Source organism: Salminus brasiliensis, chromosome 15, assembly GCF_030463535.1.
Source record: "Salminus brasiliensis chromosome 15, fSalBra1.hap2, whole genome shotgun sequence".
In the NCBI taxonomy this organism is placed as follows: domain Eukaryota; kingdom Metazoa; phylum Chordata; class Actinopteri; order Characiformes; family Bryconidae; genus Salminus; species Salminus brasiliensis.
In genome coordinates this window covers 36,580,130-36,607,816 of record NC_132892.1, presented here as the reverse complement: position 1 = coordinate 36,607,816, position 27,687 = coordinate 36,580,130, and the positions used below count along the sequence as shown (strand labels likewise).

The 27,687-nt window shown below is 44.2% G+C and overlaps 1 protein-coding gene across 1 annotated transcript in view; it reads right to left on the bottom strand.

Moving 5' to 3' along the window:
- The window catches only part of LOC140536300 (integrin alpha-M-like), a 28,846-nt gene extending 3,212 nt beyond the window's left edge, over window positions 1–25,634 (bottom strand). The window contains exons 1-28 of the mRNA XM_072658025.1: window positions 25,592–25,634; window positions 23,027–23,144; window positions 22,847–22,953; window positions 22,633–22,700; window positions 18,691–18,805; window positions 17,527–17,651; window positions 16,636–16,778; window positions 16,119–16,269; window positions 15,895–16,030; window positions 15,357–15,427; window positions 11,991–12,120; window positions 11,275–11,417; window positions 10,474–10,620; window positions 9,871–10,068; window positions 6,940–7,070; window positions 5,894–6,045; window positions 5,559–5,725; window positions 4,658–4,780; window positions 4,412–4,482; window positions 4,107–4,248; window positions 3,468–3,569; window positions 2,893–2,972; window positions 2,705–2,785; window positions 2,528–2,606; window positions 2,005–2,106; window positions 1,877–1,918; window positions 1,105–1,215; window positions 1–66 (exon numbers count right to left, since the gene is read on the bottom strand). The exon at window positions 1–66 is cut by the window's left edge and continues 36 nt beyond it. Of these exons, the coding sequence (XP_072514126.1) occupies window positions 1–66; window positions 1,105–1,215; window positions 1,877–1,918; window positions 2,005–2,106; window positions 2,528–2,606; window positions 2,705–2,785; window positions 2,893–2,972; window positions 3,468–3,569; window positions 4,107–4,248; window positions 4,412–4,482; window positions 4,658–4,780; window positions 5,559–5,725; window positions 5,894–6,045; window positions 6,940–7,070; window positions 9,871–10,068; window positions 10,474–10,620; window positions 11,275–11,417; window positions 11,991–12,120; window positions 15,357–15,427; window positions 15,895–16,030; window positions 16,119–16,269; window positions 16,636–16,778; window positions 17,527–17,651; window positions 18,691–18,805; window positions 22,633–22,700; window positions 22,847–22,953; window positions 23,027–23,144; window positions 25,592–25,634 (3,144 nt within the window). The remainder of the gene's footprint in view (window positions 67–1,104; window positions 1,216–1,876; window positions 1,919–2,004; window positions 2,107–2,527; window positions 2,607–2,704; window positions 2,786–2,892; window positions 2,973–3,467; window positions 3,570–4,106; window positions 4,249–4,411; window positions 4,483–4,657; window positions 4,781–5,558; window positions 5,726–5,893; window positions 6,046–6,939; window positions 7,071–9,870; window positions 10,069–10,473; window positions 10,621–11,274; window positions 11,418–11,990; window positions 12,121–15,356; window positions 15,428–15,894; window positions 16,031–16,118; window positions 16,270–16,635; window positions 16,779–17,526; window positions 17,652–18,690; window positions 18,806–22,632; window positions 22,701–22,846; window positions 22,954–23,026; window positions 23,145–25,591) is intronic.
- Between the last annotated feature and the right edge of the window lie 2,053 nt (window positions 25,635–27,687).

The following is a 27,687-nucleotide window of genomic DNA, read 5'->3' as shown; positions in this document are numbered from 1 at the left end:
GTCAAAGTGCAGCTGAGCAGAGCTGGAGAACACGTGCTCCAAACTGAACTTCTGGAAAGACCACGTCTGAGGAGGAAGAGCCGGAGGACCATCATCAGCCACACTTTTCAAAATAAAGGTCCAGAACAGGTTCTGCTTCTGTGTGCTTCAGTGGATGTAACCCGCTTTACTTCTTTTATTCTATTCAATTCAATTCAGTTTTATTTATTTAGGTTTTTCAAAAAGACGACCCAGGTTCGAGCCTCTTTAGAGCAGCTAGTGACGACAGTGGCAAGGAAAAGCTCCCCCGGGTCGAGAGGAAGAACCCATGAGAGGAACCTCCTCCTCCAGAATTTATTTTCATTTAATTCTTTTTTATTCAGAAGTGTGTATATATCATATATAATATATAATATAGATAAATAATATAATATAGATATAATATAATATAATGTAATATAATATAATATAATATAATATAATATAGATATATAATATAATATAATATAGATATAGATATATAGTATAGATATATAATATATAGATATATGATATAGATATATAATATAATTTAGGATATAATATAATGTAATATAATATAATATAATATAATATAATATAGATATAGATATAGAATATAATATATACATTTTAGGGCATTTAGCTGATGCTCTTCTCCAGAGCGACTTACAAGGTTACTCGTATTACAGAGGAGGGTCAGTGTAGTGTTAGGACTCTTGTCCAAGGACTCTTATTGGTGTAGCGCAGCACAGTCACCCAGACCAGGAATTGAACCCTGGTCTCCCACATGGTGTTGTAGCTCACTGGCAGGTAGTGGTGTTATCTGTTGCACCACACCAACCACACAATATAATATAATATAATATAATATAATATAATATAATATAATATATAGTATAGGTATATAATATATAGATATATGATATAGATATATAATATAATTTAGGATATAGATATATGATATAGATATATGATATAGATATATAATATAATTTAGGATATAGATATATGATATAGATATATGATATAGACATATGATATCAAGGCTCGTTCTCTGTAGCATTACGGTCTTTCAGTCAGCTCAGCTCATAGTCCTGGTCTTACCCCTGTGTACTGGTGAGGATTGAGGAAGGTCAGCAGGGCTTTCAGCTCAAACTGAACAGCAGATTCTGCCTCCAGATAAAAGGAACCGCACTCGAACCTCACACAGCTCATCTGCTCCCAACAAACAAACAAACAAACAAACAAACAAGCTGCATCATTCCAACACAGCACTGTCCTTCCTGACGTTGCTGTAAAACAGAGGATGTCTCTGTGTGTTTAAATGTAATAATTATGAAGATATTTATAGTTAATTGTATGTAAATGCATTGGGACATGTGTACCATACATCTCTGATTACCACACAGCGTGCTAAGCTGCAGCTCACTGACACGACACATGATCCTCCTCAGGGGCTGATGCAGTAGCGGTGCTGCTCGGTCGGGTCCGATTCAGGGCTTTTAGTGGAGCTCCCAACACATCCCAGATCTAGAACTGATTAAAGCCTCAGTGCTGGAGTAAGGCTTTATCACCTGACCGGCCGTCTGCTCCATTACAACCCACACATCATTCCCTGAAGAGTCCAACACCCCGCCGCGGCTCCGACTCACCCGTCTGATTTATTTACTGCACTGATTTCACCACATTTCTGTTAGAAACCTGCAGGGTATGTAGTCTAAGTCGAGGGGGAGACACCTGATTCAACTTAGATGTTGATTGGTTTAGTAGATCTGGTAGAGGAGGCAAATCAGCAAATCGTGCTGGGCTCCAGCCACTGTTGCGGCCCCCTGTTGCGGCCCCCTGCTGTAGGTCACTGTTTAAAGATCATACTTACAGCAGAGCTCCTCTCCTCTGTGATGTTACAGTCCGTCCAGTTCTGTGCAGAAAGAAGTTCAGCTGATTTATGAAAATATGAATGAATGTGAGTTCTGGAGGGAAGAACCGAACTGACTGAAGGGATACCTGTGAGACCGTGTGCTGGTCCAGGCAGAAGTTCTGACCCGCCTGAAATGGCATTGAGAAGTTTACTGTAACAGGTAGACCCGTCATTCCCAGATTCCTCACCTGTTGAAACACACACACACACACACACACACACACACACACACACAGTTTTGCTGTTGAAAAACCTTGTAATTCCAAAACAAGAAAAGTGAAAACCTTCTTAACGTTCCGTTAAAAGTCAGTGGAGAAATCTTTCAGTTCATTTTCACTTCTTTCATCCGGAAACGACATACAGCACAAAGACTCCATTTGTGGAGGGAAAGACAGACTAAATGGAAATACAAGGTTTTAGTGAGGTGAACATTAAATTTAGCATTATATCAAATATAAAGAATAACACAGGGGTGAGTAGGGCTGAGCAGCATGGCCTGCATGTGCAGAGCTGGTCACTTCAGAGGGATTCGTGCTGTAGGGTGGAACAGAGGAGGTCAGTGTGGAGCGCTCACCTCCTGTTAAAGCTAATAGAGTAAATTCAACTGACCAGATAGAAGATGCTAATGGACTTCGGGCCTCTGTCTTCCACAGAGAAAGGAAGAAAGGTAACTGACCTCTGAGGAACACTGAAACAGAGAGACAGGGTTCTCCTGAAGTTCCTCTTTATTACATTACAAATCAAAAGCCGAATCCTGAACCCCTCTCTTCTCGTCCCAGTACTCACAAGATGATGGCCAGATCCACAGCGAACCGGACCGGCAGAGTTTTCCTCAGCGCTCCTTTAGTGGAGTTACTGTTATTATCACTGCAACCAACCAGAGTCACACTCATCACACCCAATGCAGAACGTTCAGGAAGCAGCCTATGGAAACCCAGAGTGGTTCTACATGTGCTGATCAGGAGCAGAACTACCTGCTGGCCACAAGGGTCATCTCCATCATTTCGCTCCAGCCATAGAATCCAGAGGTGCGGAACGTCCCCAGGAACGTCGCCTGAACATTCGGAAGAGAACGTCACTGTGATTCTGCAGCGAAACTTGGAGTAAAACTCAAAACTCAGACGTTCCTTATTTTCCACCTTCTACATACACTACATGGACAAAAGTATTGGGACACCTGTTCATTCACTGTTTCTCCTGAAATCAGGGCTATTAAAGAGCTGATCCTGCTTCTGTTGGAGTAACTGTCTCTACTGTCCAGAGAAGAAGACTTTCTACTAGATTCTGAAGGAGAAGCATGGCTGTGAGGATTTGATTGCATTCAGTGACAAGAGCAAGAGTTAGTGAGGTCAGGATGTTGGATGATCCCCAACTCATCCCAAAAGTATTTTTATGTTGACCTGCTCCAGACTCTATTCTATTGGCAGGACTAGACAGGCTGGGTGTGTCTGTATTAGCAATAGTGAACCTGAAGAAGCTGAATGTGGTGATCAGAAGGGGTGTCTGATGTCCTAACATCTGAAATACAGTCTCAGGGTGTATCTCTTACACGTGTGTCTGCAGGGAGGACTTGCAGACTGATCCTGCAGGAGGTTCTATCCAGTGCATCGTCATCTTGATCCGCACAGCGGATTATAGTCCTCCTACTGGCCTGGAAGAGACATTACAGGTACTGTTTCACACTGGAGCTGTACACTCTCTCTGGAGTGCCACAGTGAATGAGATCTATCAGCATCAGCTCAGGATTCCTAAAACACTGTTCCCACGCCAGATCAATCAGTCTGAATATGAGACTTGGGATTATTACAGATTTTTCCTTTTAGGAATAAATGGGGTGCAAATGCACTGTAACACTTAACCCACCAAAATGGGAAACCAAAGCAACCACCTGACACACCATATTAACCACCTGTCAGTTTTAAGTGTAATTCTATTCTTCATTTCCTAAGAAAATCATACGGCTTCATTCTGACCTGCAACATATTCTGTGCCATCACTACAAACCTTAAATCATTAATTAAAAAAGGTGTTTTTATAGTTAAAAAAAGAAGAAGTTAAAACTGTAAATATAAAAAGTGAGGTTCCAGGTTTGAGGGCCCTTCAGCCTTGTGTTTGGGGGATCAAACTGGTGACTGTTCAGACCACCCATTCTTTCATCTCATTCTCAGTAAAACAGCTTCAGGTTCACCTTAATGGTCTCGAACTTGGACAGCGACAGGCCGAGTGGGTAGCTGAGCATCATGCGGGTGCTGAAGGAATCGTCTCCTTTATTCAGCAGAGTTACACTGATGATGAAATACGCCTGATCCACCACCAACAACGAGCTGTTCCTGAAAGAGACCAACCAACACTTCAGCCCTTCACTCAGAACTCCACATCTACCTTTGTGTGTTTGTATGTGTGTGTGTGTGTGTGTGTGAGTGTTTGTGTCTCTGTGTGTGTGTGTCTGTGTGTGTGTGTGTGTGTGTGTGTGTGTGTGTGTTTGGTTCTTACAGGAAGCTGAAGTCTAGCTCTAGATCTGCCAGACAGCTCATATTGCTCTGGCAGTTTCTTCTGAAGGGAACCTGAGACACAGGGATCAGAAGAGCCATGGTGAAATCTCCCACTACTCCCACTACTTCCACTGCTTCCACTGCTCCCACTCCCACTACTCTCACTGTGAATGTGAAGCCAGACATGGTCTCTTCTCTACCATCGCTGAAGAGATCAGTCCTGCAGGAGGGGACGGGTGCGGCTCACCTCCACAGAAGCCCCTGTTTTGTTGCTAATGTTGAGAACAGCTCTGGAGCCGCTGGGCTGCTGCTCAGCCTGGGAGAAATTCAGCCGGATCCACACAGGAGAAAAAACGTCCTTCACACAGTTCTGCAACAGGAGGACAACATGTTCAAAGGGCCACAAAAACTAACATCTGGACATGTGAGGGACCCGTCTCAGTGTCCAGAGCATTAGATTGGGTGGGATCCTAACATTCCTCTGAGAGGAGGTCCCGAGTAGAAGGGGATAGAGACGGTGTAGATTAGATCTTCAAAAATACACGGTCACGGTCCTTCCTGTTCGAGTGGAAGACATCAGTGTGAGGGTTCACACATACTGCTGAACCATGTGGACATCTTGGCATTTGTGGAGATGAAGGCTGGAACCTACAGTCGATCCAGCAGATCTGTGTACTGTGGGTGTACGGGGTTGGGGAGCAGCTACAGCAGGTCTGCATGACTGGACCAGACCTGGGATCAGCATTAGAACTAGACTGGGCTTTAGAGTCACTCTTATGCCTGTGGTTAAAGTTGTAGATGCACTTTAGACTTTCAGGATCAGGAGTAAGGTTGTAGCATCGTAGCACCATATGGCCAAAAATATTGGGACACGTATTCATTAATTGTTTTTTCTGAAATCAAGGCTATTAAAGAGCTGATCCTGCTTCTGTTGGAGTAACTGTCTCTACTGTCCAGAGAAGAAGACTTTATACTAGATTCTGGAGGAGCATTGCTGTGAGGATTTAATTGTGTTCAGCAACAAAAGTGTTAAGTGAGGTCAGGATATTGGATGACCACCAGTAGCTCATTCAGTAGCTGAATGCATTAAAAGGGGTGTCCATAAACATTTGGACATATTGTCCATAGTGTCCATAGTGTCAGTTTACCTGCATGTAGACTGTGTGGTTGATGCAGGTATGGTGTGAGTCCAGCAGCACAAAGTTCTGGAGACTTCTGGATAATATATTAGTGTGTATGAAAAAGGCTCTGCTCCAGCGTCTCGTAAAATCAGCGAGGAGGTCAAACGAGACATTCAGACCACTGCTCAGCGCCCCTGAGAGGAGGAGGAGAGACACCTGAAGAAAAGCCACCGTTTACCAACAGGTCAGCATACCTGCACTGGTCAGCATACCTGTACCGGTCAGCATACCTATACCGGTCAGCATACCTGTGCCGGTCAGCATACCTGTACTGGTCAGCATACCTGTACCGGTCAGCATACCTGTGCTGGTGTTCTCTGCTATGCTGAAGCAGGTGCTGAGGGTAACATTTGGAGGAGTGCTCTCAGTCTTCAGCACACAGTATTTGTTGTCAAGTGTAATTTCAGGAGGAGAGAAGAAGAGCTGAGCAGAAACAGACAGAACTGGTCGAGCCCTGAAAGAACCAGAGAGGTGACCGGTATGACCAGCTGGACCACAGAAACACTTCACACTGTTGTTATTATTTTTATTATTATTATTATTAGACTGTGTGTAATTCATGCTAAATGTCTGGTTATGTGTATGAGTTACAGTGTATTTATTCAGGATTGTGAGTCGTAGTGGGTTCTGAAAGCGGGGTGTGCAGGACACCAGATTATGAGTAAAACATGAGAAATTCCATATAACCATCACACTCCCTGACCACTCTGTTAGGAACACTGCGTGGAACCTGACGTGGTTCTTCTGCTGCTGTAGCTCCACCTCCTGAAGGTTGGAGGTGCTGTTCATTCTGAGCTGCGTTCTTTTCTTACCACAGCTGTACAGAGGGGTGTTCTGAGTTACTGTAGCCTTTCTGTCCGCTCCAGCCAGTCTGACCATCCTCTCATTAACAATGCATTTCCATCCGCAGAACCACAGAACCACAAACCTGCAGAACCACAGAACTGCAGAACCACAAACCTGCAGAACCACAGAGCTGCAAAACCACAGAGCCGTCACTTTTCTTTATTGCACCACTCTGAGAAACTCTGGAGAGAAAGTCCAGCAGATCAGCAGTTCTAGATAATACCCAAACCAGTCCTGAAGCTGCTGGATCTGCATGACTGCATCCACTCCCCGCTGCCACATGACTGACTGATTAGATAATGGACGAGTAGGTGTTCCTAATAAAGTGCTCAGTGAGTGGACTACTGGCTCAGCTTGGAGACTCCCTGGTTCAGAGTCAGCTACTGATTCAAACCTCTGAGTCCTGATGTACCGTGCCTGTGTGCAGGTCAGGTGTTCAGGGAGGTCATTAGAGGTCCAGCAGTATAATAGTCTGTGGTTTATAATAGTGAGGGATTCTTACTTTAACAGAACCACAGTCCCTCTGGCTCCCACCACGATGTCTGACAGTCTGTCTTCATTCATGTCCATGGAGCCGTCAATCGCCACACCAAACTGCTGGAGCTGCTGGGAGATCGTCCGTGCCAGGATCCGCTGCACAAACAAACATCATATCAGCTACGGCCACCCTCTTCACCAGCAGTCCTCCTCAGTGAAATCAGACCGAGCTGAATCCCTCCTTACGCCCAAAGGTTTGAACACTGATGCTTTAACTGAAGATCTGCTCTGATTACAGTCTGGATTAGACTCCAAATCTATTGTTATTCTTCCCATGATATGGATCTGTATGGGGAACTGGGATGGGTGGACGGTGGGTTTGTTTCCCTGAAACAATGGGATCTACCACCTTCCCACCAGAGGCCCGGGAGCTTTTAACTCCTCAGCAGGGCTCAGGAAGCCCTGAGTGGAGATCAACAAATGGAGATGAAAAGCAGCGTGATCAGAAACGTCTCCTGCTGCACGTTCTGCAGTATTCTACAGTTCTACAGTGACCGGGTTTCGCCAGACGTGGTTCTTCCGCCGGCGGTGTGCTCACTGCAGGGTTGAGGTGGGTTCTGCAGACTGACCGTTGATTCTTTACAGCATGGAGAAACTGGAGCAGGCCGGTTCTGTGTAAAAGAACCAGGACATTTATTCAGTAATTGTGAATCAAGGTTCTAAGAGCGTGGTATGCAGGACACGAGTGACGACCGGAGGTGAGGTGGCCACATCTGCGCTGCTCTCAGGATCTCCTGCACACTTGCAGCTGGTCATCATTGCTAACGCTGCAGCTGGTGGATGTTCAGAAGTTCTGGGGTTCACTCCAGGGTGTCCAGCTCAGTTCAGGATTTAATGCAGGACGTGCTTCAAAGGCTCTGAAGAACTGACCCCTCAAACACTGCAGACATGCTGTCCATTCATTCCACTGCTGGGTCTGAATGATACAAGTGCAATGTATTGTGAATCAGTGATGGAGCTAGTGTGTGTTTCTCTTATGTGGACAGTCGTGTGAAAAAGTGAAGACACCCCATGAAAACCTCTGTATTTCACACCTGAAGAAACTTCTTTAATCATCATCATTTATAAAATAGAATTAATAGAAATTAATAGAATTAACAGACCCCCCCCCCCCACACACACACACACACACACACGTATCACTACTTCTAATGTGTAGAATCAGAACCAGGAGCAGAAGATCAGCTGCAGATGATCAGAACATGGTTGGAGAGGATTATTCTGGAGGAGTCGGTCTGATTTAAACCTCAGACTTTTAGTCTGGTCTGACCTTGATGGTTGAAGTGAGGGGTGAAGAAGATCACCATAATCAGATCCAGAGAGCTGAGGTGGAGATGCAGTGTAAGGGGTCAGTGTCTGCCGCCATGTACCAGCAGAGGGCGACGGCGGCGAGGCACGGTTACCCAAAGGAACTCCAATCCCCAGAGATCTGACGGGTAATCAGTGCCAATCAGACACACCTGGTGGTCACAGCATTTAAGACTGGCACAACAGAGCAGTGCTCTGTCACACCTGTGTAGAGAGGAGTCTGAAAAGAAAGGAGAACCAAGACAAGTTGCTAAATAAGATAACAGGGTTGTAAAAGAAGGAAGCTGAAGAAAGCCCAGCTCAGAAGTGAGAGTCTGAGGGAAGCGTTGATCCTCAGCTCCTCTGTTTTAGGAGCTACTTTAGTTAGTAGAGCGAGAGACAGACAGACAGACAGACAGAGAGAGAGAGAGAGAGAGAGAGAGAGAGAGAGAGGAGGGGGGGGGGCAGTTGTTTAGTGCTAACTGTCCTCAGTCTAAGCTTCGCCATCTTGGCGTCTCCTTTGTTTGGTTTTTCCACCTTTTTTATTTCATTGTTTTAAGGGGTGCAGCTCCACCAATTGCCTGTGCTCGCTGGAGGCGCTGTGGTAAGGTGTTGGACCTCCATTGCCAGGGTTGCTGTTCTCCCAGAAGTACACAAAAGCTCCCACAGTCACATTAACCGCACATCACACATTAAGGGCTGTTCTCTGCACTTTGGTCAGCTCCCTGACCGTCCTGTGACCGCAGAGGAGTCTGGGAAGGGGTTTAAAAAGACCTCCGAACAATTAGAAATCAGACGTTCCACCGTCCACTAAATCAATTACAAGAGGAACAGCTGACCAATGTGACCAGATTAAACCTCAGGATGAGTAAAGAAGACTCTCACCACAGCTGATGTTGAAGTACGGCGTCAGAGAGAGATTAGACACGTTAGATCTTCATGGGAGGAGAGAACGTCTTTTTAATACCCTTGATTTCAGAAACCGGGAATAAGCCGGTGTCCCAATACTTTGTGGACACTTTAACACCAGTGACCGTATCTTTCTCATCTATGCCTCCTGGTCAGCACAGTCTCAGACAGAGGCAGCAGGTTGGTTTTGGCAGTGTTCGATGTTCAGTAACTCCAGCCATTTAACATTTATTTAGATAAGGCTTTTCATAATGGATATTTTAATAACGCCGCATTGAGTGAGCCAATATCAGCAGGGTCAGGAGAACTCCATCAGAATGAGAGGAAGACCATGACAGGAAGCACCAGAAACACAACTGTGGGAAACCATGACTCATTCAGAACAAGCCCGGCTCTGTGGGAACAGTGAGCGGGGAGGTAGAGTAGCACACATGATCAGTAGGACTGTACAGGGAGGGGAACGGGTGTAGTGTCCATGCTGTGGAGCTCACCTCTGGCTTTCCTCACTTTTTCTACTACATCCAGCCTCTGATGGAGATGCTGGAGTGAGAGAGGAGTATCTGCCGACAGTGGAGAACTAAACAGCTCTGCCTTGGACTCTGCCTCTGCCTGGTGTTTACTCTACTTCCTCCTTTATTCTGGAGAATGTGGACACCTTTGATGGGGGGTCTGGTTGTACTGGGAGTAATTTTGGGGGTACCTGGCTGTAGCGAGCACGTATGCCCCCCATGTGGTCACCAAGGTAGATGTAGACTGCTCCTCTGCCATCGTCCTCCAGCGGAGCTCCAACAGCCATATCCTGCAGCTTGTCTCCATTCAGATCTGCTATGGATGTTACTGATGCTGCAAACTGGCCTAGAACACTCTCAGACACCTCTTGCTTCTTCACCAGCACCATCTACAGACAGACAGCAGGAGCACACTGAGCTACAGGTTCCTCCATCATCTTCCTGAACACTAGCTGCTATTCTCATCACTGCAGTGCAGGCCATGTTCACGTACGTGATGCTGTACAGAAACTGGACCTTCACCACCCAGCCTGTCAGGCACACATCTGCACAGATCTGCACAGATCTTTTTGTATTACTTGTATTTATTGTCTCTGTGTTTTCTCTACTGACCTGCACTACTGTGTGTCCTGCCTATTCTGCACAGGAGACTCAGCCTAACTGTGGTAATTGTGTGGTATAGCCCTGTATCAGTATAATGACTTTATACTAAAAAAGGTGACAAACATTGATTGATATGATGGCTAATCAGCTAATGACTGATCATCAGTGACGGACTGAAGGCTGTGCTTTACCTGATCTATGAGACTGTAGATGTACATCCTGCCTTCCCTCCGGGGCTGGGCCTGGTAGTACTGAGGAGCTCCAACCACAACAAAGTCAGTGTCACCATCCAAGTTCACGTCCAATAAACAGAGAGATGCGCCAAAGTATGAGCCGACCTGCAGAGAAGTTAGTTAGGATTTAGAATCAGATGGGATTGGATTAACTGTCCTCAAACAAAAGTCCAATCTCTCCCGTTTTGAAGCACATTCAGTGTATCAGTGAAGCTTAGTTCTGTAGGAAATGATAAATATCGGAATTATCACTCAAACTCAAAAAAACTGCCCCAGTGTGGACATTTCTCTCCCTCTGCAGAATCCATCAGCTGTGGTGTACTGCAGGGGTCAATTTGTGGCTGATTTTATTCTTTTTATTTATATTCCATTACTTTGCCTCCTTGAAAATATGTTATCTGAGTATATGTTATCTGAAGGACAATAAAGTTTGGACGGTAAAGGTTCTCCACTGCAAATAAATAAATCATTTAGGAAGCAGGGTTGTTCTAGATTAATCAGAAAGTAACTAATTTTCTCTCTTTTTAAGGACCTGGAAAGAGTTTTCCAAGCTTTCATCCCAGCTGAGATCAGATTAAGTTTTACAAATTGATCACTCATCTTTTCTCCTTGGCTGTTAGACGTCTTGCTTAAAAACTGTTTTTTGGTGGTTTTTTATTTATTTGTTTATTTATTTATTTATTTTTCTATAATTGTTTTGAGAACAAAATAAAATGAAGCAGGGAGATTCAGTCTCATGGTCATAGGATTAATACTGACCTGTTCTCCAGATATACTGCTTGTGAGGTTCCAAGTCTGGTCATGCTTTCTGAAGAAAGTCACCTGACCCCTGTGATTGGACCTCGGAGCCCCAGAAAACAAAAGAGAGACTCCAGCTCTCTGTCCAACCGCTAGAGAGTAACCTAAACATCAGACAGAGATCAGTCACACATCTACTGATCAAACATCTACTGAACTAACCAGTGTAAAATCTTCACAGCTTGAACAGTCCAGCTAAAACTCTACTCTCCACGTGTTCTGAAGTACTGCCATAGAACCGTGTTTGGTCCCATTAAGAGTCAAGAACCTGAACTTGCTAAAAAACAGTATCACCCCTTTAAATCCCAGACTAGAACTACAGGGACCTCGAAGTAAACTGCTGGTGTAATAAAACTTTGGTCCCGTCAGCAGTTAAAGGTTCCTCAGATGGTCTTTGATGGTCAAGGTGGCTGAAAAGCTGCTGATCCAGGTAAAACATTCCCTACATTGGTAAGCTAGCTGGTGGAGCAGCTCTTGACCAGCCGAGTGTATGTTCCATTTTATGCTGATCATGCTGATGCTGGTCATGATGGTCAAGCTGCTTGGTCATGTTGACCAGCTAAACCATCAAACCAAAAAATAAATAGTGGCTCTCCTATGACATTTTTAAAAAAATACTTCGTACCGTCTTTGTGTTTAAAGTGTAGGACACTAACAGCTCTGCTACACCAGTTTACCCAGGTAGGAGTCACTATTCAGCTCCGGGTCTTTGATTTCCATCTCTGTGGCTCCAGCTCCAGATCCCATCACTTCATAAAGCAATCCACGCCATTCATTTGATCCGACCGCCCCCAAGATCAGAGTTTCCTGGAGTCCAGAGCAGAAAAGGTAGGAAGATGTAATCTGCTGCTGTGCCTAAAACCCTTCAGATCCTGCCTGAAAAGCCTAGCAGTAGATTTCCTCACAGTCTGACCTCGTTTCATTGGAAGAGTTGACCATGCTATTCTATTGGAGCACATGCTGGACACAGTAGAGCTGAGCAATATGACAATATTTATATCAGTAACATCCTTTTCTGATCATACTGTGATCCACACTGACCAAGTGCCCGCTTCACTACAGAGAGGGTAACTAGCCCTGTTTAATGGGATGCAGTTCAGCGGACAGTGAATAGAAATGACTGGTCAGTGTGGGACAGTATCTGAATCTGCCACTACTGATACATTTTATTAGCATGTCTGAATATTGCCATAATTATTGTGTAGCATAAAAATATCTTTGAACATCATGATATATCACCCAGCCCCGTTCAGCACTGCTCAACACTGACCATCAGGACCGTGTAGCTTTGGGTGAACAGTCAGTCTTTGAGGGTAATTGCTCTGGGTCCTGCTCTGGGTCCTGCTCTGGGTCCTGCTCTGGGTCCTGCTCTGTTAAAGGTGTTGTGTATGAATATATTCATGTTTTCATCGTTTTGGGTGTTTTTATAATGGTTTTGCTGACAATACACATTTATTTTAAAAGTGTCTAAATCCTGCAGCTTGCCTTATCTCAGGAAACCAGGTGTGTGGAGAGAAACGGTCAGCAGTGGTGAGTGTGAAGTGATTCTTGGAAGACCCCATTTTGAGAGAGTGGAATTAACACTCTGCTTTAAAGGGTCATCTGATATTACCACCAACAACAACCACCCCTCAGCTAGATATCAACCTTCACATTCACAATGGGAAAAAAGAGGAGAGGGAGGGGGGGGGGTCAACTTTTACAGTCATTTTAGCAATTATTAGAGTAGCAGACAGGCAGACAGACAGACAGACTGACAGACAGACAGACTGACAGACAGGCGCAGGTAAATCAGATGGTTTCAGTGTGACAGTGTAAGATTTAGGGTGTGTGTGTGTGTGTGTGTGTGTGTGTGTGGCAATTGCTGTAGGTATTTATTGGGTTAACAGGCCGTCATCTTGCCTGAGGGGTCTTGGGGATATAACGGACCCCTGTAATCCTCTTCACTATTTCTAAAACACCGAGGTTCTGGATCTCTGATGAAGAATCAGGGGTTTGACCTCATGGTCACTGTAGGACCTCTTGGCTGGTGTTCAAATGGGAGCACACACAGATTACAGTATGTTTTTCTTTCCAGTTCAGCCTTCATCATTTTTCCCTCTACGTTTTAGCCCCCTTATCTCACAGTGCTGAAGGGGAGGGTGCTAGCTCTACCTTCCTAAAAAAACAGGATATGGGTTTTACTGATTTGTTTGTTGGTGTCTAAACACACACACACACACACACACACACACTTGAGATGCATTCCTCTGGGCAGAGCACTGCTAACCACTGCTACTGATTTTATATTAGAAGTAGGATTCTGCCGAGCTGCTGCAGTGAGACATACAGTCATATCAGACTATTCTGACCACCATTAGTGGCAGTAACCACCCTTGGTTTGGATGACTCCTGTGAGTTGATGAGGTACGGACTGTATTCTAGAGGTTGGAGCATGGTGCTCTGGACCACTCGCCGGAGTCATCCTTTTCCTCGGGCATCAATGACCTGTGCCACTGTTCTGCCGTTGGGAACGAGACGTCCATTCTCGGTACAACCTTACTACAGCGGCTCTAGAACATCCCACAGAGTTTGGAATGAACTCAGCCCGGGTGTCACAGATGCAGCGCTACAGGGTTTGCTGCGCATCTAAAGAAGTGAGAGAACCAGTCAGTTGTAGCAGAACCATCGTCATGAGCAAAGGACGAGGTTTGACTGACGTCCTAAAGAGCATAGTAATAGGATACTGGGTGAAGGGTGATAGCATCTCGCCATAGTGAAGAAGTCCTGGGAATGGATCTCTCAAACACCGAGAGCCTCCCAACGGCAGAACAGTGGTACCCCAGAGGAAAAGGGCGACTCCGGGGAGTGGTCCAGAACCATCGACGCTCCACTGTGGAGCAGCTACTCGATCTGAAGACCGTCCATCACCCTGATACAGTCCATACCATGACTTCTCGCTCGCGTCATCCCAGCCAAGGGTGGGTATTTTCATGATTAGGTAGGTGATCATGATCTTCGGATATGATGTGCATTTATTCAGCATGAAACATCACAGATTACCTTCAATATTTAACATTTCCAGCATGAGCTATGTGCATTAATGAATCTGCAGGACTGTGAACAGCCGAGTAATGTCAGAAGAGACGTTTACTGTGGTTCTCAGATAACTGGAGAGGACGGTGCGCTCTCAAGCTTGGTGTAGATCATTCATTATGAGCCACCACTGAAACAGTGAGACTGATCTCAGACTAATCTCAGACTAATCTCAGACTGCGTAAGCGCTTAATTATCGTGTTTATACAAGCCATTACATGCCAATACAAATTACAGGCCAAAGTTTCTGTGAAGTGTGTGTCGCTGCTCAGGATGTTGTTTTGAGAGAACATGAGTAATCGTTATTTTTCATTTGTGCTGACTAACAGTACGAATCACAGCAAAACTAAAACTAACAGCATTCCACTACTTTCTGTTTCTTCCCAACATAATTCTAACAGGACTCTTCATGGTCTCCTCCTGAGGTGGCAAACCAGCTTCAGGAAGTAATGGCTTGGAGCTTAGACCGAAAGCCGTCCAGGCAGTTGTAACAAAATCCTGGAATAGATTATTACTTTCTGGAAGTAAACATAGGCCCCGCCCACAAGTATTCTGACATTTTTGAAAACAGGTCTTACTCACAAAATTTGATATCTAATGTATCAAAGAATGAAGCATAGTGTCCAAAACAGACCTAAGTACTGCATGATCTTCTCCCTGTACGAACGGCAGGTCTCAACAACTCACACACTGATTTCTGTAGCTTTTTTAAAGGGGGAACTTCTCAACACCCTGGAGAGCATTCTCAAACACTTCCATCCAGGAGAGGGTTCTCAAATACCCCTGACTGAAGGGCATTCTCTAATATCCTGGAAAGCATTCTCCTAAAATGTTGTCTTCTGTTATGGGACACAAAAAAACAACAAACCTACAATTTTCCAGATAGGCTAGACGGGAATACCACTGAAAACAGCAGAATCAGATCTAGTGTTAGTTTGGTGAGGCAGTTTGAAAGGTGTTGGTTATACCTTATCGTACGCACTGCTGAATCCACTCTGAGACAGCTGCTTCATCACTTCCTGCTTCCTTTCACCCTGATCTGAATGTAGAGACATGGCATAAATGTTTAGACCAGTACTGGGATTAGAAGAAAAAAAAGAGAAGACAAAGAAGAAGTGGCGTCTAAATATCCAGACAAAAGAATTGCACCTTGTTTAAGGTGGTAGTAACCTCGGTCTCCTGCAGATGGCGCTGCCTGAGGTGGCTGGGGCTACAAACACCTGTGGGGTGTGCAGTGGGATGTGGGAGAGGTCCTAATGCAATCACTCCTATTAGCCAATCATGAACACACACTGCAGTGAACCACCTCTTCTCAACCTATCAATCCCGTCACACCCCGCAGATATCGATAGCCCCAGCATCCTTGTGCAGCGCCATCTGCAGGAGCCTGGAGTTACTACCAGCTTGAACAGGCAGTGTGCAGTTTTCTTCCCGTGATCTGATCTTTCACACAGTCGAACATGAGGATCTCCGTCAGAGAGAGAACAGAGAAGCTTCTGCTGATACCTTCAGAGTAGAGGAGCTTTTTTTGAAGGTCATCCAGAAGTCCTTCCAGTCCATCATGGTTTTCAATCTGGAACGTGTTCTGATCTTTGGGCTCTGAGGCAAATACCCTGAGCTTGTTTATGTTTGCCTTCCGCACCTGTCAGTAAAATCACCTTTAATACAGTGGAGCGGTGGGAGGGTGAGCGGGTCAGTAAGAGATGGACATGAGGCTGTAGTGAACTCACGGCTATAATGAAGCGTATGACCTGCTGATCGTCACACTCCTTTGTAACGTTTTTAGCGCCATAATCAGTCGGAGCTCCGTCAGTGATGATGACCAGCACTTTCACAGCCTCAGGATCCGCCCCAGAGGACACGTTATTGAAGAGACTTCCTCTGAAAACCAAACGGTGCAGTTTTAGTAAACCCAGCACATCCAACACATTCCAGACATCACCTGTGAAGCAGATTCCCATCCTGGAAGTTGGGAATGCCACCCAGTCACCTGTCTGATCACCCTTTCAGTTCCCTCCTCATGCAGACTGTTCTAGATATTGTCACTGTAGTTGTCCCAGTCTCTGTCACCGCCCATGTGTCTGTCCCTGTTTGAGTTCCAGTCTACAGTCCTTCCCTGTCTTCACTGCAGTCCCGATCTCATATAGCTCCACACTAACAGTCCTGGTGCAGGAGGTATCTCTGTTTGCCTCCATCAGACCTTTGACTGGTGGAGTAAACCTCAGCAGAAGCTCTCAGACTACTCACAGAACATAGTCAATAGCCTGGTGAGTGTTTGTGAGATCCTTCATGTGCTCCTCATCCTCCAGCTTTTTCTCAGCAGTGTTCTCCATGTAGTCTCTGAAGGTGAAAACAGTGCGGGGTTTTGCAGAAAACTGGACGGCAGCAAACTGAACACAAACAGACAAGAATCAGAACCATCATCAGATATTCAGATCGGATTTGTGAGCCTGTTTCAGAATGAAGGATCAAAATGTTCTTCTTTATATATTTTGCTCCTTAAACTCACTAGTCAGATTTCACCACTGAAACTGTAAGAACGTTTTAAAGTAATTTGAGCCCCAGAGTTAAAATGCAATAAAAAGCAAAACGCCTGTAAATTCATAAAACACTGTCTTGTGTCCAAATGACAAAAACCTAAAAAATGTATTTAAATGGATTATAATTTTATTACATTATAGGATAGTATGGTACAGTATAGTACTGTAGAGGATAGTATGGTACAGTAGAAGATAGTATGGTACAGTATGGTACAATAGAGGATAGTATGGTACAGTAGAAGATAGTATGGTACAGTATGGTACAATAGAGAATAGTACAGTATTGGATAGTATGGTGTAGTATGTTACAGTACAGTATAGAATAGTATGGTACAGTATAGTACAGTACAGTATAGAATAGTATGGTATGGTACAGTATAGGATAGTATGGTACAGTACAGTATAGAATAGTATGGTACAGTATAGGATAGTATGGTACGGTACAGTACAGTACTGTTGTAACTCAAGGTAGTTTATAAGTTACATACAAAAATGCATCAGGATCCCAAAAGACAAAATGATGATGCTGTGAAGAAAAAGAAGAAATAACCCTGTAAAGTAAACATTCAGTCTAAAGAGGGAGAATACGGGTGCCTACCTGAATGTATGAGTTTTGAAGACGTGCAATAACATCCCAGATGAACTTTTTACTCTTAATAAAGTCATGATTGAGCATGCTGTAGGAGCCATCAAACAGGAAGACTACATTTTTTGGGGGGCACGCTGCAGAAAAGTAACACATATGGAATAATTGTGGAATGCTGGTGCTGAGCATCACATCCAGTTACATATTTGACATATTTCAAACATCTAAACATGGCTATCATCTCTGAACATTAGATCATTAGAACAGTCAGATTCTGGCTTTTCTTGCTAGTTTGGACCACGTCTCTGTATGAGGCTGTCCTGTGGGACTGGACTTTCCTGGAGTTGTAGAGTTCTGAAGCCTCTTGCTTTGAGCTAAAGGGTCCCCTGTAGGGCTGGTAGAACAGGGAGGTAAGAGGGCAGTAAAGAGGGGGTGCAAGAACTTCTCCCCAGGAAATAGACTGTTAGAGGAGATGATGGCTACCAGATCAGCAGAATATAGGAAAGGCCTTTCAGTGATGGATTTGGGAAACATATTTACTGACTGAGATACCATTTCAGTTCAACACCTGCTGTTAAAACCTCACCGTCACAGACCCCCGCTACATGTAGCCCATCCAGATCTCTCACCGACATCAAAGCAGCCGATCATGATTAGACAGTTCTAAAATAAGAAGTCATAGATGTTTTATTAACTGTTGTTATGATTAAGGGTTACTGGGCTTCCTTCTTGTGTTTTGAGCTTTGCTACAACCTGTTCCTGAATCTCGCTTTCCTCAGAAAAACCCTGCTTCACTGCCAGCGCTACTCTGAGCAACATCCATCACACTAATCTAGCCTGTTTGTTCAAGGTTTATCTAACTAAGGCTGACTAAGACATTTTGTTATCTGTGAAAAGTCCCTGATTCGTGTTGCTGGTTTGCAGTGGGTGGGAACTGAAAGATCAAACAGAAAGCTGTGCTGCTAACAGTGCTCTATTTTCCTATTTTCTACATGACTGAGCTGAAGCACCTCCCTGAACTGTCTCCTATTGACTGGTGCTTCACTACACCAGGGGACCCTCCTTCAGAAGTCATTCTCAGGCACTGGCATGTGTTGGTGTTCCAATCAGCCCAAGACGTGCATTTTAACACGCAAGAATAGCCTGGTTCATTCTATAAGATAGAACTGCTGGAACCTTGAACAGCGACGGTGTTGTTGCTGCTGATGTCCAGTGTGCTGCTGAAATGGTAGCAGACACCGCTGAGATACGAGTTTCTGCCACAGTCACGAGTGACACTGGGACTGCAGCTCTACATCACAACCACAGAAGTCAGACAGGTTAAAGATCACAGCTTCAAACAAACAGCAGACACTGTATAATATCTAATAACTATAACTATAACTATAACCATAACTATAACAGCAACATAACTATAACCATAACTATATTCATAACCATAACTATAACTATAACCATAACTATAACTTTAATCATAACTATAACTGTAATTATAACAGTAACTTTAACTATAGCTTTATGGCATTAACACAAGTGGTCACAAGTGGAGGAGGATAACCCCCCCCATCCCCTCCCCCATGCTAAGGAGAGAAAGAAGCTGGGAAATCAGGTATGTTGTGCGTTACTGAGCCGGACGCTACAAGACATTCATGAGGTTTAAAACCCGGATCTAAAGTGGTGATCAGACCTTCAGCTTACAGAGAGATCGGAGTCTGGTCTCCTCTGACTGGAAATAACTGTCTGGCTGCATTGCAAAAGTGGCTGCCAAACAGACATGCCTATAGTTTGTCTGTGTGAGTTTCTAAAAGAAGTGGCTGTGGTTGGTGTGGCGCAACAGATAACACCACTACCTGCCAGTGAGCTACCACACCATGTGGGAGACTGGGGTTCGATTCCTGGTCTGGGTAACTGTGCTGCGCTACACCAATAAGAGTCCTTGGGCAAAACGCCTCCTGTAAGTCGCTCTGGATAAGAGCGTCAGCTAAATTCCCTAAATGTAAATGTAAATGTTGGCGGATCGCCATGTCAGCCGATTGTGGAGCTTTAAAAGTTATAAATATAAAATCATATCAAACATATTTTTATTTGATAACATAACTGAGTATGTTATCAAAGCTGTGAGGTGTCATTAATTTACTGTAATAACTGATCTTACCACAGGACTCTGCTATCAGACACACTCTAGTGAACTACTCTGCTCTATCTCTCCTGGCTGACAGAAAGTTTCGGACCTCTGGGATGATTATAGCAGGAAGTGAGTGCAGAGTGAGAGGGATATGCTGGCAATGTGTGCTAACCCAGCTCAGCATTTTCCACACTTGTTTGTGTAGCGTGAAACTGAGAGTAATTGTTTAACTTCCAGCTCAGATGATATGTTGTTTTTTGAAAGCTTTGGCATTTCCAGGTTTAAGCCCATAAGCTCGACCAGACCCAGGTGGGATACTCTGGGAATGTCTGGTCTGGGAAGACAGCAGATACTGATGACCCAAAACATCATGAGCACCAACAGCTGAAGTGAGTAGTGTAGCAGGGCTGCACATGGAGGTCTGGGTTCTCTGTTAGACACTAACTGAGGAGTCGGGTCTCATAGTTGTCGTGTTGGATGGATGTCGAGAAATTACTGACACTTCCCCAGTTGTATGAAGCAGTTTCCTCGGGCCAACCTCGGGCATCTTTACTTACAGGGCATGTTGTTTCAGCTTCTGTCTGTAAGCTGGAAATGAGGGCTGTGAGGATATTCCTGCCATGCTCTTCTGGAGTCTTCGTAGGCTATTTGTTTTACAAACATCCTCCAGATCTTTCCTGTGGGCCGGTTTTGCCTGCTCTAAACAATCCCAGAAATTTAAAAATGCCAAGAACTTATATGGTAACACTTCACCGTGGAATTACTACAGTACTTCACACTTTATTCACTTTAATTAACATCTCTTTTTAATTAACAGTCACTTAATTAGATTGAGGATTAATAACCAAGGCTCTTGATTATAAACAACATGTCTTGTGGAGTCCTGCAAGGTTCAGTTTTAGGGCCTTTGAAGTTCTCTTTCTCCATATTATTAGTAGGTAATGGCGATCATGTTTGTAGCTGTGCTGATGATTGATACACATGTGGACAAAATGGTTGGTACCCCTCGGTTAATGAAAGAAAACCCCACAATGGTCACAAAAATAACTTGAATCTGACAAAAGTAATAATAAATAAAAATTATATGAAAATGAACAAATGAAAATCTGACATTGATTTTGAACCATGCTTCAACAGAATTATATAAAAAAGTAATCTCATGAAACAGGCCTAGGCAGAAATGATGGTACCCCTGAAAATAATGTGTCCACTAATTAGCATCACAGGTGTCTACAATCTTGTAATCAGTCAGTGGGCGTATATATAGGGCTACAGGTAGTCACTGTGCTGTTTGGGGACATGGTGTGTACCACACTCAACACGGACCAGAGGAAGCGAAGGAAAGAGTTGTCTCAGGAGATTAGAAATAAAATTATAGACAAGCATGTTAAAGGTGAAGGTTATAAGATCATCTCCAAGCAGCTTGATGTTCCTGTGACGTCAGCTGCACATATTATTCAGAAATTTAAGATTCATGGGACTATAGCCAACCTTCCTGGACGTGGCTGCAGGAGGAAAACTGATGACAAATCAAAGAGACAGAAAATACGAATGGTAACAAAAGAGCCCAGAAAAATTTCTAAAGAGATTAAAGGTGAACTTCAAGCTCAAGGAACATCAGTGTCCGATCGCACCATCCATCATTGTTTGAGTGGACTTCATGGGAGATGACCAGGGAGGACACCATTGTTAAAAAAACAAATCATAAAAAAGCCAGACGGAAATTTGCCACACTACATGTTGACAAGCCCCAAAGCCTCTGGGAGAATGTCCTGTGGACAGATGAGACAAAAATGGAACTTTTTTCCAAGGCACATCAGCTCTATGTTCACTGATGGAAAAATGTCTAGCATATTAAAAAAAGAACACTGTCCCTACTCTGAAACATGCAGGAGGCTCTGTTATGTACTGGGGCTGCTTTGCTGCATCTGGCACAGGGTGTCTTGAATCTGTTCAGGATACAATGAAATCTCAAGACTATCAAGGGATTCTAGAGAGAAATGTGCTGCCCAGTGTCAGAAAGCTTGGTCTCAGTCGCAGGTCATGGGTCTTGCAACAGGATAATGACCCAAAACACAGCTAAAAACACCCAAGAATGGCTAAGAGGAAAACATTGGACTATTCTGAAGTGGCCTTCTATGAGCTCTGACCTAAATCCTATTGAGCATCTTTGGAAGGAGCTGAAATATGGGATCTGGAAAAGGCACCCTTCAAACCTGAGACAACTGGAGCAGTTTGCTCATGAGGAGTGGGCCAAAATACCTACTGAGAGGTGCAGAAGTCTCATTGACAGTTACAGGAATCGTTTGATTGCAGTGATTGCCTCAAAAGGTTGTGCAACAAAATATTAAGTTAAGGGTACCATCATTTCTGTCCAGGCCTATTTCATGAGTTGTTTTTTTTTTAATTCTGTTGAAGCAATGTTTGAAAAGCACTGTCTGATGGTCATTGGTTAATTTTCATAGCATTTTTATTTATTATTACTTTTGTCAGATTCAAATTATTTCTGTAACCATTGTGGGTTTTTTTCATTAACCGAGGGGTACCAACAATTTTGTCCACATGTGTATTTTCATTTTTTATTTTCCAAAAAAAGACCTGCAAACCTCCATATCTCCGATCATGTTCTGTAAATCTATTGCCTAAATAACAGGAAAAGTGGACCTCTTTCAGTTCATGTCACACAGATGTGGTCTGAAGGCAGGATGTAAGCGCTGATGTTCAACAACCACTGCTCATATTTCAATTCCACTGAAACCAAACACATCCTAAACTTCTTTCAGACTGTTTCTCCAAGTCGTATAAAAAAATCATCTAGAATATATTACACATACATCTATATATATGTCAGCCAATGCAACCGTCACACCACTGCTGATACACCCCCGACACACCAGCTTGTGCAGCATTTTCTTTGTGGTCCTGGTGAACACCAATCTTCTGTAATCCAGGAAAACCCAATAAAACCAAAAGAGATGGAGCTGTAAACTCACGGTCAGGCTGGCTGAAGGGCTGGACCTCACTGCCATGGACATCCCAAAGAAGTGGACATTCTCAGAGTCTGTGGGTAAATAAAGCTGGTCAGACTGCTGGACTGTAGCTGTATCAGTACCACTGTAGTGTGTGTGTGTGTGTGTGTGTGTGTGTGTGTGTGTGTGTGTGTGTGTCCAGGTGAAGGTACAGTGTGAGGGTACAGTGTGAGGGTACCTTGCTGGTACAGTAGGTCACACTTTGCTGGGTTTGGGGTGCAGCTGTAAATCGCTCCTGATGTCTCGTTATTTCTGCTTCTGCTCAGAGGAGCTCCGACTACGACCCTGTGAAGACGGAAAACACACTGACTACCATATTACCCACAATCCACTGCTTGATGGAGAGGTGTGTACTCACCGTTTCTGTGAGTCGGACTGATACTGAAGAACCCGGTAACCAAAAAAATCCTCCTGACTCCCAGAAAAGAGCTCTGGATTTGTGACGTCAATGTTGAAGCCGTCTGACACCGACACAGCTGCACACACACACACACACACACACATAAATACACACACATATAAATATAATTATATATATATATATATATATATATATATATATATATATATATATACCACACACACACACACGTAAATATATATATATACCACGCACACACATAAATATACAGTCATGCCCGAAAGTATTCATACCCCTGGCAAAGTTTGACTTAAATTTACTTGTATTTAACCAGAAGTTATATTTTTGCCTTGAAACGACACAGGCATCTCCCAGGAGATAACACGATGATGTACAAGAGATATCATTGTGGAAAAAAATGTTTCTCAGCTTTTATACACATTTGAACAAAAAGTGGCATGTCCAAAATTATTCATACCCTTTGAAAACTGTCACAGTATATGGGAAAATCCAAAGTTCTATACCATTCCAAATAGTCCAAGCTGTTTTAAAGCATCCTAATTACCCTGATTCATTGGGAACAGCTGTTTTAATCAACTCAACAGGAGAAAAACAGCAGCTCTCTGCAGTTGGTTTGTGGACAGTCATGGCTAAGACAAAGGAGCTCACTAAGGACCTGCGGCTGTGCATTGTGGCCGCTCACAAGTCAGGAAAGGGCTATAAAGCCATATCAAAATGTTTTCAAGTTCCAGTGGCTACAGTGCAAAGTATTATTAAAAAATACAAGAAGTTCCGCACTGTGGAAAATCTCAGAAGATGTGGTCGGAAGCCAATAGTGACACCTGTGCTGGCCAGGAGAATAGTGAGAGAGGTGAAGAAAAATCCAAGGATCACCACCAAGGCCATCCTTGTGAATCTGGACTCTGCTGGTGGCGACATCTCAAGGCAGACAGTTCAACGGACACTGCACACTGCTGGGTTCCACGGACGCAGGCCTAGGAGGACACCACTTCTCCAGAAAAGGCACACAAAAGCCCGCTTGACCTTTGCAAATGCTCATCTGGACAAAGAAGAAGACTTCTGGTGTTCTGTTTTATGGTCAGATGAAACAAAAATTGAATTGTTTGGCCACAATGATGTGTGCACCATTTGGCGTGAAAAAGGAGAAGCCTTCAACCCTAAGAACACCATCCCCACTGTCAAACATGGTGGTGGGAACCTAATGTTTTGGGGGTGTTTTTCAGCCAATGGACCAGGGAACTTGATCGCAGTAAATGGCACCATGAAAAAAGAGCAATACATCAAGATTCTCAACAACAACATCAGGCAGTCTGCAGAGAAACTTGGCCTTGGGAACCGGTGGACATTTCAGCACGACAACGACCCAAAACACACAGCCAAAGTGGTGAAGAAATGGTTAGCAGACAAAAACATTAATGTTTTGCAGTGGCCCAGCCAGAGTCCTGACTTGAATCCAATTGAGAATCTGTGGAGGGAGCTAAAGATCAGGGTGATGGCAAGGAGACCCTCGAACCTCAAAGAGTTGGAGCTCATCACTAAAGATGAATGGGCAAAAATACCAGTGGAGACATGCAAAAAGCTGGTCAGCAATTACAGGAAGCGTTTGATTGCTGTAATAGCCAATGAAGGCTTTTCTATTAATTATTGAGAAGGGTATGAATAATTGTGGACATGCCACTTTTTGTTCAAATGTGTATAAAAGCTGAGAAATACTTTTTCCCACAATGATGCCTCTTGTACATCATCGTGTTATCTCCTGGGAGATGCCTGTGTCATTTCCAGGCAAAAATATAATTTCTGGTTAAATAAAAGTAAATTTAAGTCAAACTTTGACAGGGGTATGAATACGAATATGAATATATACACACACACACTCATCACATACACCTGTTTTACCTGATTAAACACTATTAAGTATCATTCTGACCAGCAACACACTGACCAGTACTGACCAATACAGACCAGCCCTGTCTACTCAATACTGACCAGAATCTTCTGACCATCACTGACCAGCGCTGATCAACACAGTCTGCTCAACACTGCCTGACCAACTGACCAACACAGTATCGCCATCACTGTCTGATCAACCAACTTTACAGGACTGGTCAACAGGCAGGTCTTTAGAGGAATGGTCTACAGGCAGGTCTTTACAGGAATTGTCTACAGTCAAGTCTTTAGAGGACTGATCTACAGTCAAGTCTTTAGAGGACTGATCTACAGGCAGGTCTTTAGAGGACTGATCTACAGGCAGGTACTTAGAGGACTGGTCTACAGGCAGGTCTTTACAGGACTGATCAACAGGCTGTTTTTTAGAGGACTGGTCTACATGAAGGTCTTTAGAAAAATGTTCTACAGGCAGGTCTTCAGAGGACTGGTCTACAGGCAGGTCTTTAGAGGACTGGTTTAAAGGCAGGTCTTCAGAAGAATGGTCTACACGCAGGTCTTTAGAGGAATGATCTACAGGCAGGTGTTTAGAGTTCAGTCAAGGTGAGCTGAAAAGCATCTAGAGAAACAGGTGTATGAGTGGTGTGTTCTTCTTACCCCAGGTGGAGATGTAGAGGAGCAGCAGGAGAAATTTCTCCATCTCTTTTCTGCTTCTCTTCTTCAGTTTGTTCCACATTCTCGATTTTCCCACGACTCCAAGACCGAATTATCCAGGCTAAAAAAACACAAAGAGGAAATCTGTCTGGAACATCTCCGGCTTTTACTCTGCTTTAATCTTCACGTAACATCTGAGCCTGGCTATTCTACAAAGCAGGACTTCTCAGATTGTTCAATAGGAGTGTTCCTCAGCTCTTCTCCTATTGGTTAGATTTGACTTTGAGCTTGAGTTCTCTGGAGAACTGAGAAATCCTGGGATTACATCCTTCTTCTTCTCCTTTACCTGTGTGTATGTAGTAACCACACCCCCTCATAATTGCCCCCAGGTGTTTCCTGTCTGTCTGTGGTGAATTGAGTCACCTGGTCTTCAGTGGATGTTCTGCCTTGTTGGGAGGACCCACCTCTCATACCTTCTGTAGTTTTCAAATCTTCTAATCTTTGAGATTTAGGGGTATGGGACTGTAACCCTTTGACCCCTATGATAAAACTCAGCCCACTGATTGGTAGCATAGCAGCTTCCTGTCTGAACCCCTGACTCAGTGCTGTGATTTAATGCTCATGTTGACCTGGTTCATTCTGCTTCTGCCGGTTCTCTGACCTCACCAAGGCCAGGTTCCGGGTCACAGTACGTGCGGGTTCTACTCAGAGTGTCAGCGGCAGTCTCTCAGCTCTCTCAGTCTCTCTCTTCTCCTCTTTCCTCCAGTGATAAATGTGCTGCTGTTTGGTCAAAGTCCTCTCCTACCTCGGGTCATCAGCAGTGCTCCTCCACGTCTGAAACCACTACTGTTCTTAATTATCTCAGAAATTGGGCTGGTACAAACCACCCAGGTCTGGCTTCCACTGACCAACATGAGTAGATTCCGTTTGGGTTCAAAGCTGTGAGAGAACTGTTCTGGCCGGGCTCACAAATGACTTCCAGAGAACTGGGAGAGCTGTGTGAGACCCTGCAGACATCAGCAGGCCCCTCAGGTGATATGGTTGGTGTGGCACAACAGATAACACCACTACCTGCCACTGAGCTACAACACCATGTGGGAGACTGGGGTTCGATTCCCGGTCTGGGTGACTATGCTGCGCTACACCAATAAGAGTCCTTGGGCAAGACTCCTAACACTACACTGACCCTCCTCTGTAATACGAGTAACCTTGTAAGTCGCTCTGGATAAGAGCGTCAGCTAAATGCTGTAAATGTAAATGTAAATACCCTGTGGGAGCTGAACGCAGGCGGAGAGCAGATCTCAGGATCCCAGTCTGACCCAGAACAGACCAGATCTACTGGTCAACCAGAACCAGACCAGCATAAACTAGCAAACCAGTCAAACCAGACTTCAGCAGTTTAATGAATTAAAGGAGCAGAATCTGGAACCTCCAGTTAGGTCCAGAACCCTTACAGTGCTAGCTCTCCCACAGACCCAACCAGAGCAACCAAAACCCCCAATACCCACAACCCTCCCCCTGGCACTGAACCTCGTCTGAAATACTGCCTCTGAGAGACCTGCACCGCCTGGCACCTCCTTATCTCCTACCCCTCTTCACCTTCACATTTCTCCATTCCTCAGACCCCCCCCCCCCTCTCTCTCTGTCTCTGGGGGGCTTTATTGGCATGACAAATAGAGCTACATTTGTATTGCCAAAGCTACAGCTTACAGGAAAGTAGTGAAATGTAAACAGCTTAAACATGACTGAACAGTTTGATTAACATCAAAAAAAAAAAAAAGTGTGTGTGTGTTAGTTTGTCAGTAAGTGTGTGTCAGTGTGTAGAAGCTGATATGGTCACTCACTCCACACTCAGTGAGAACACTCAGAGCACTCTGTGAGAACATTAGCACTCCAAACTCAGTGAGAACATTCAGAGCACTCTGTGAGAACATTCAGAGCACTCCACACTCAGTGAGAACATTCAGAGCACTCTGTGAGAACATTCAGAGCACTCCACACTCAGTGAGAACACTCAGAGCACTCCACACTCAGTGAGAACACTCAGAGCACTCTGTGAGAACATTAGCACTCCAAACTCAGTGAGAACACTCAGAGCA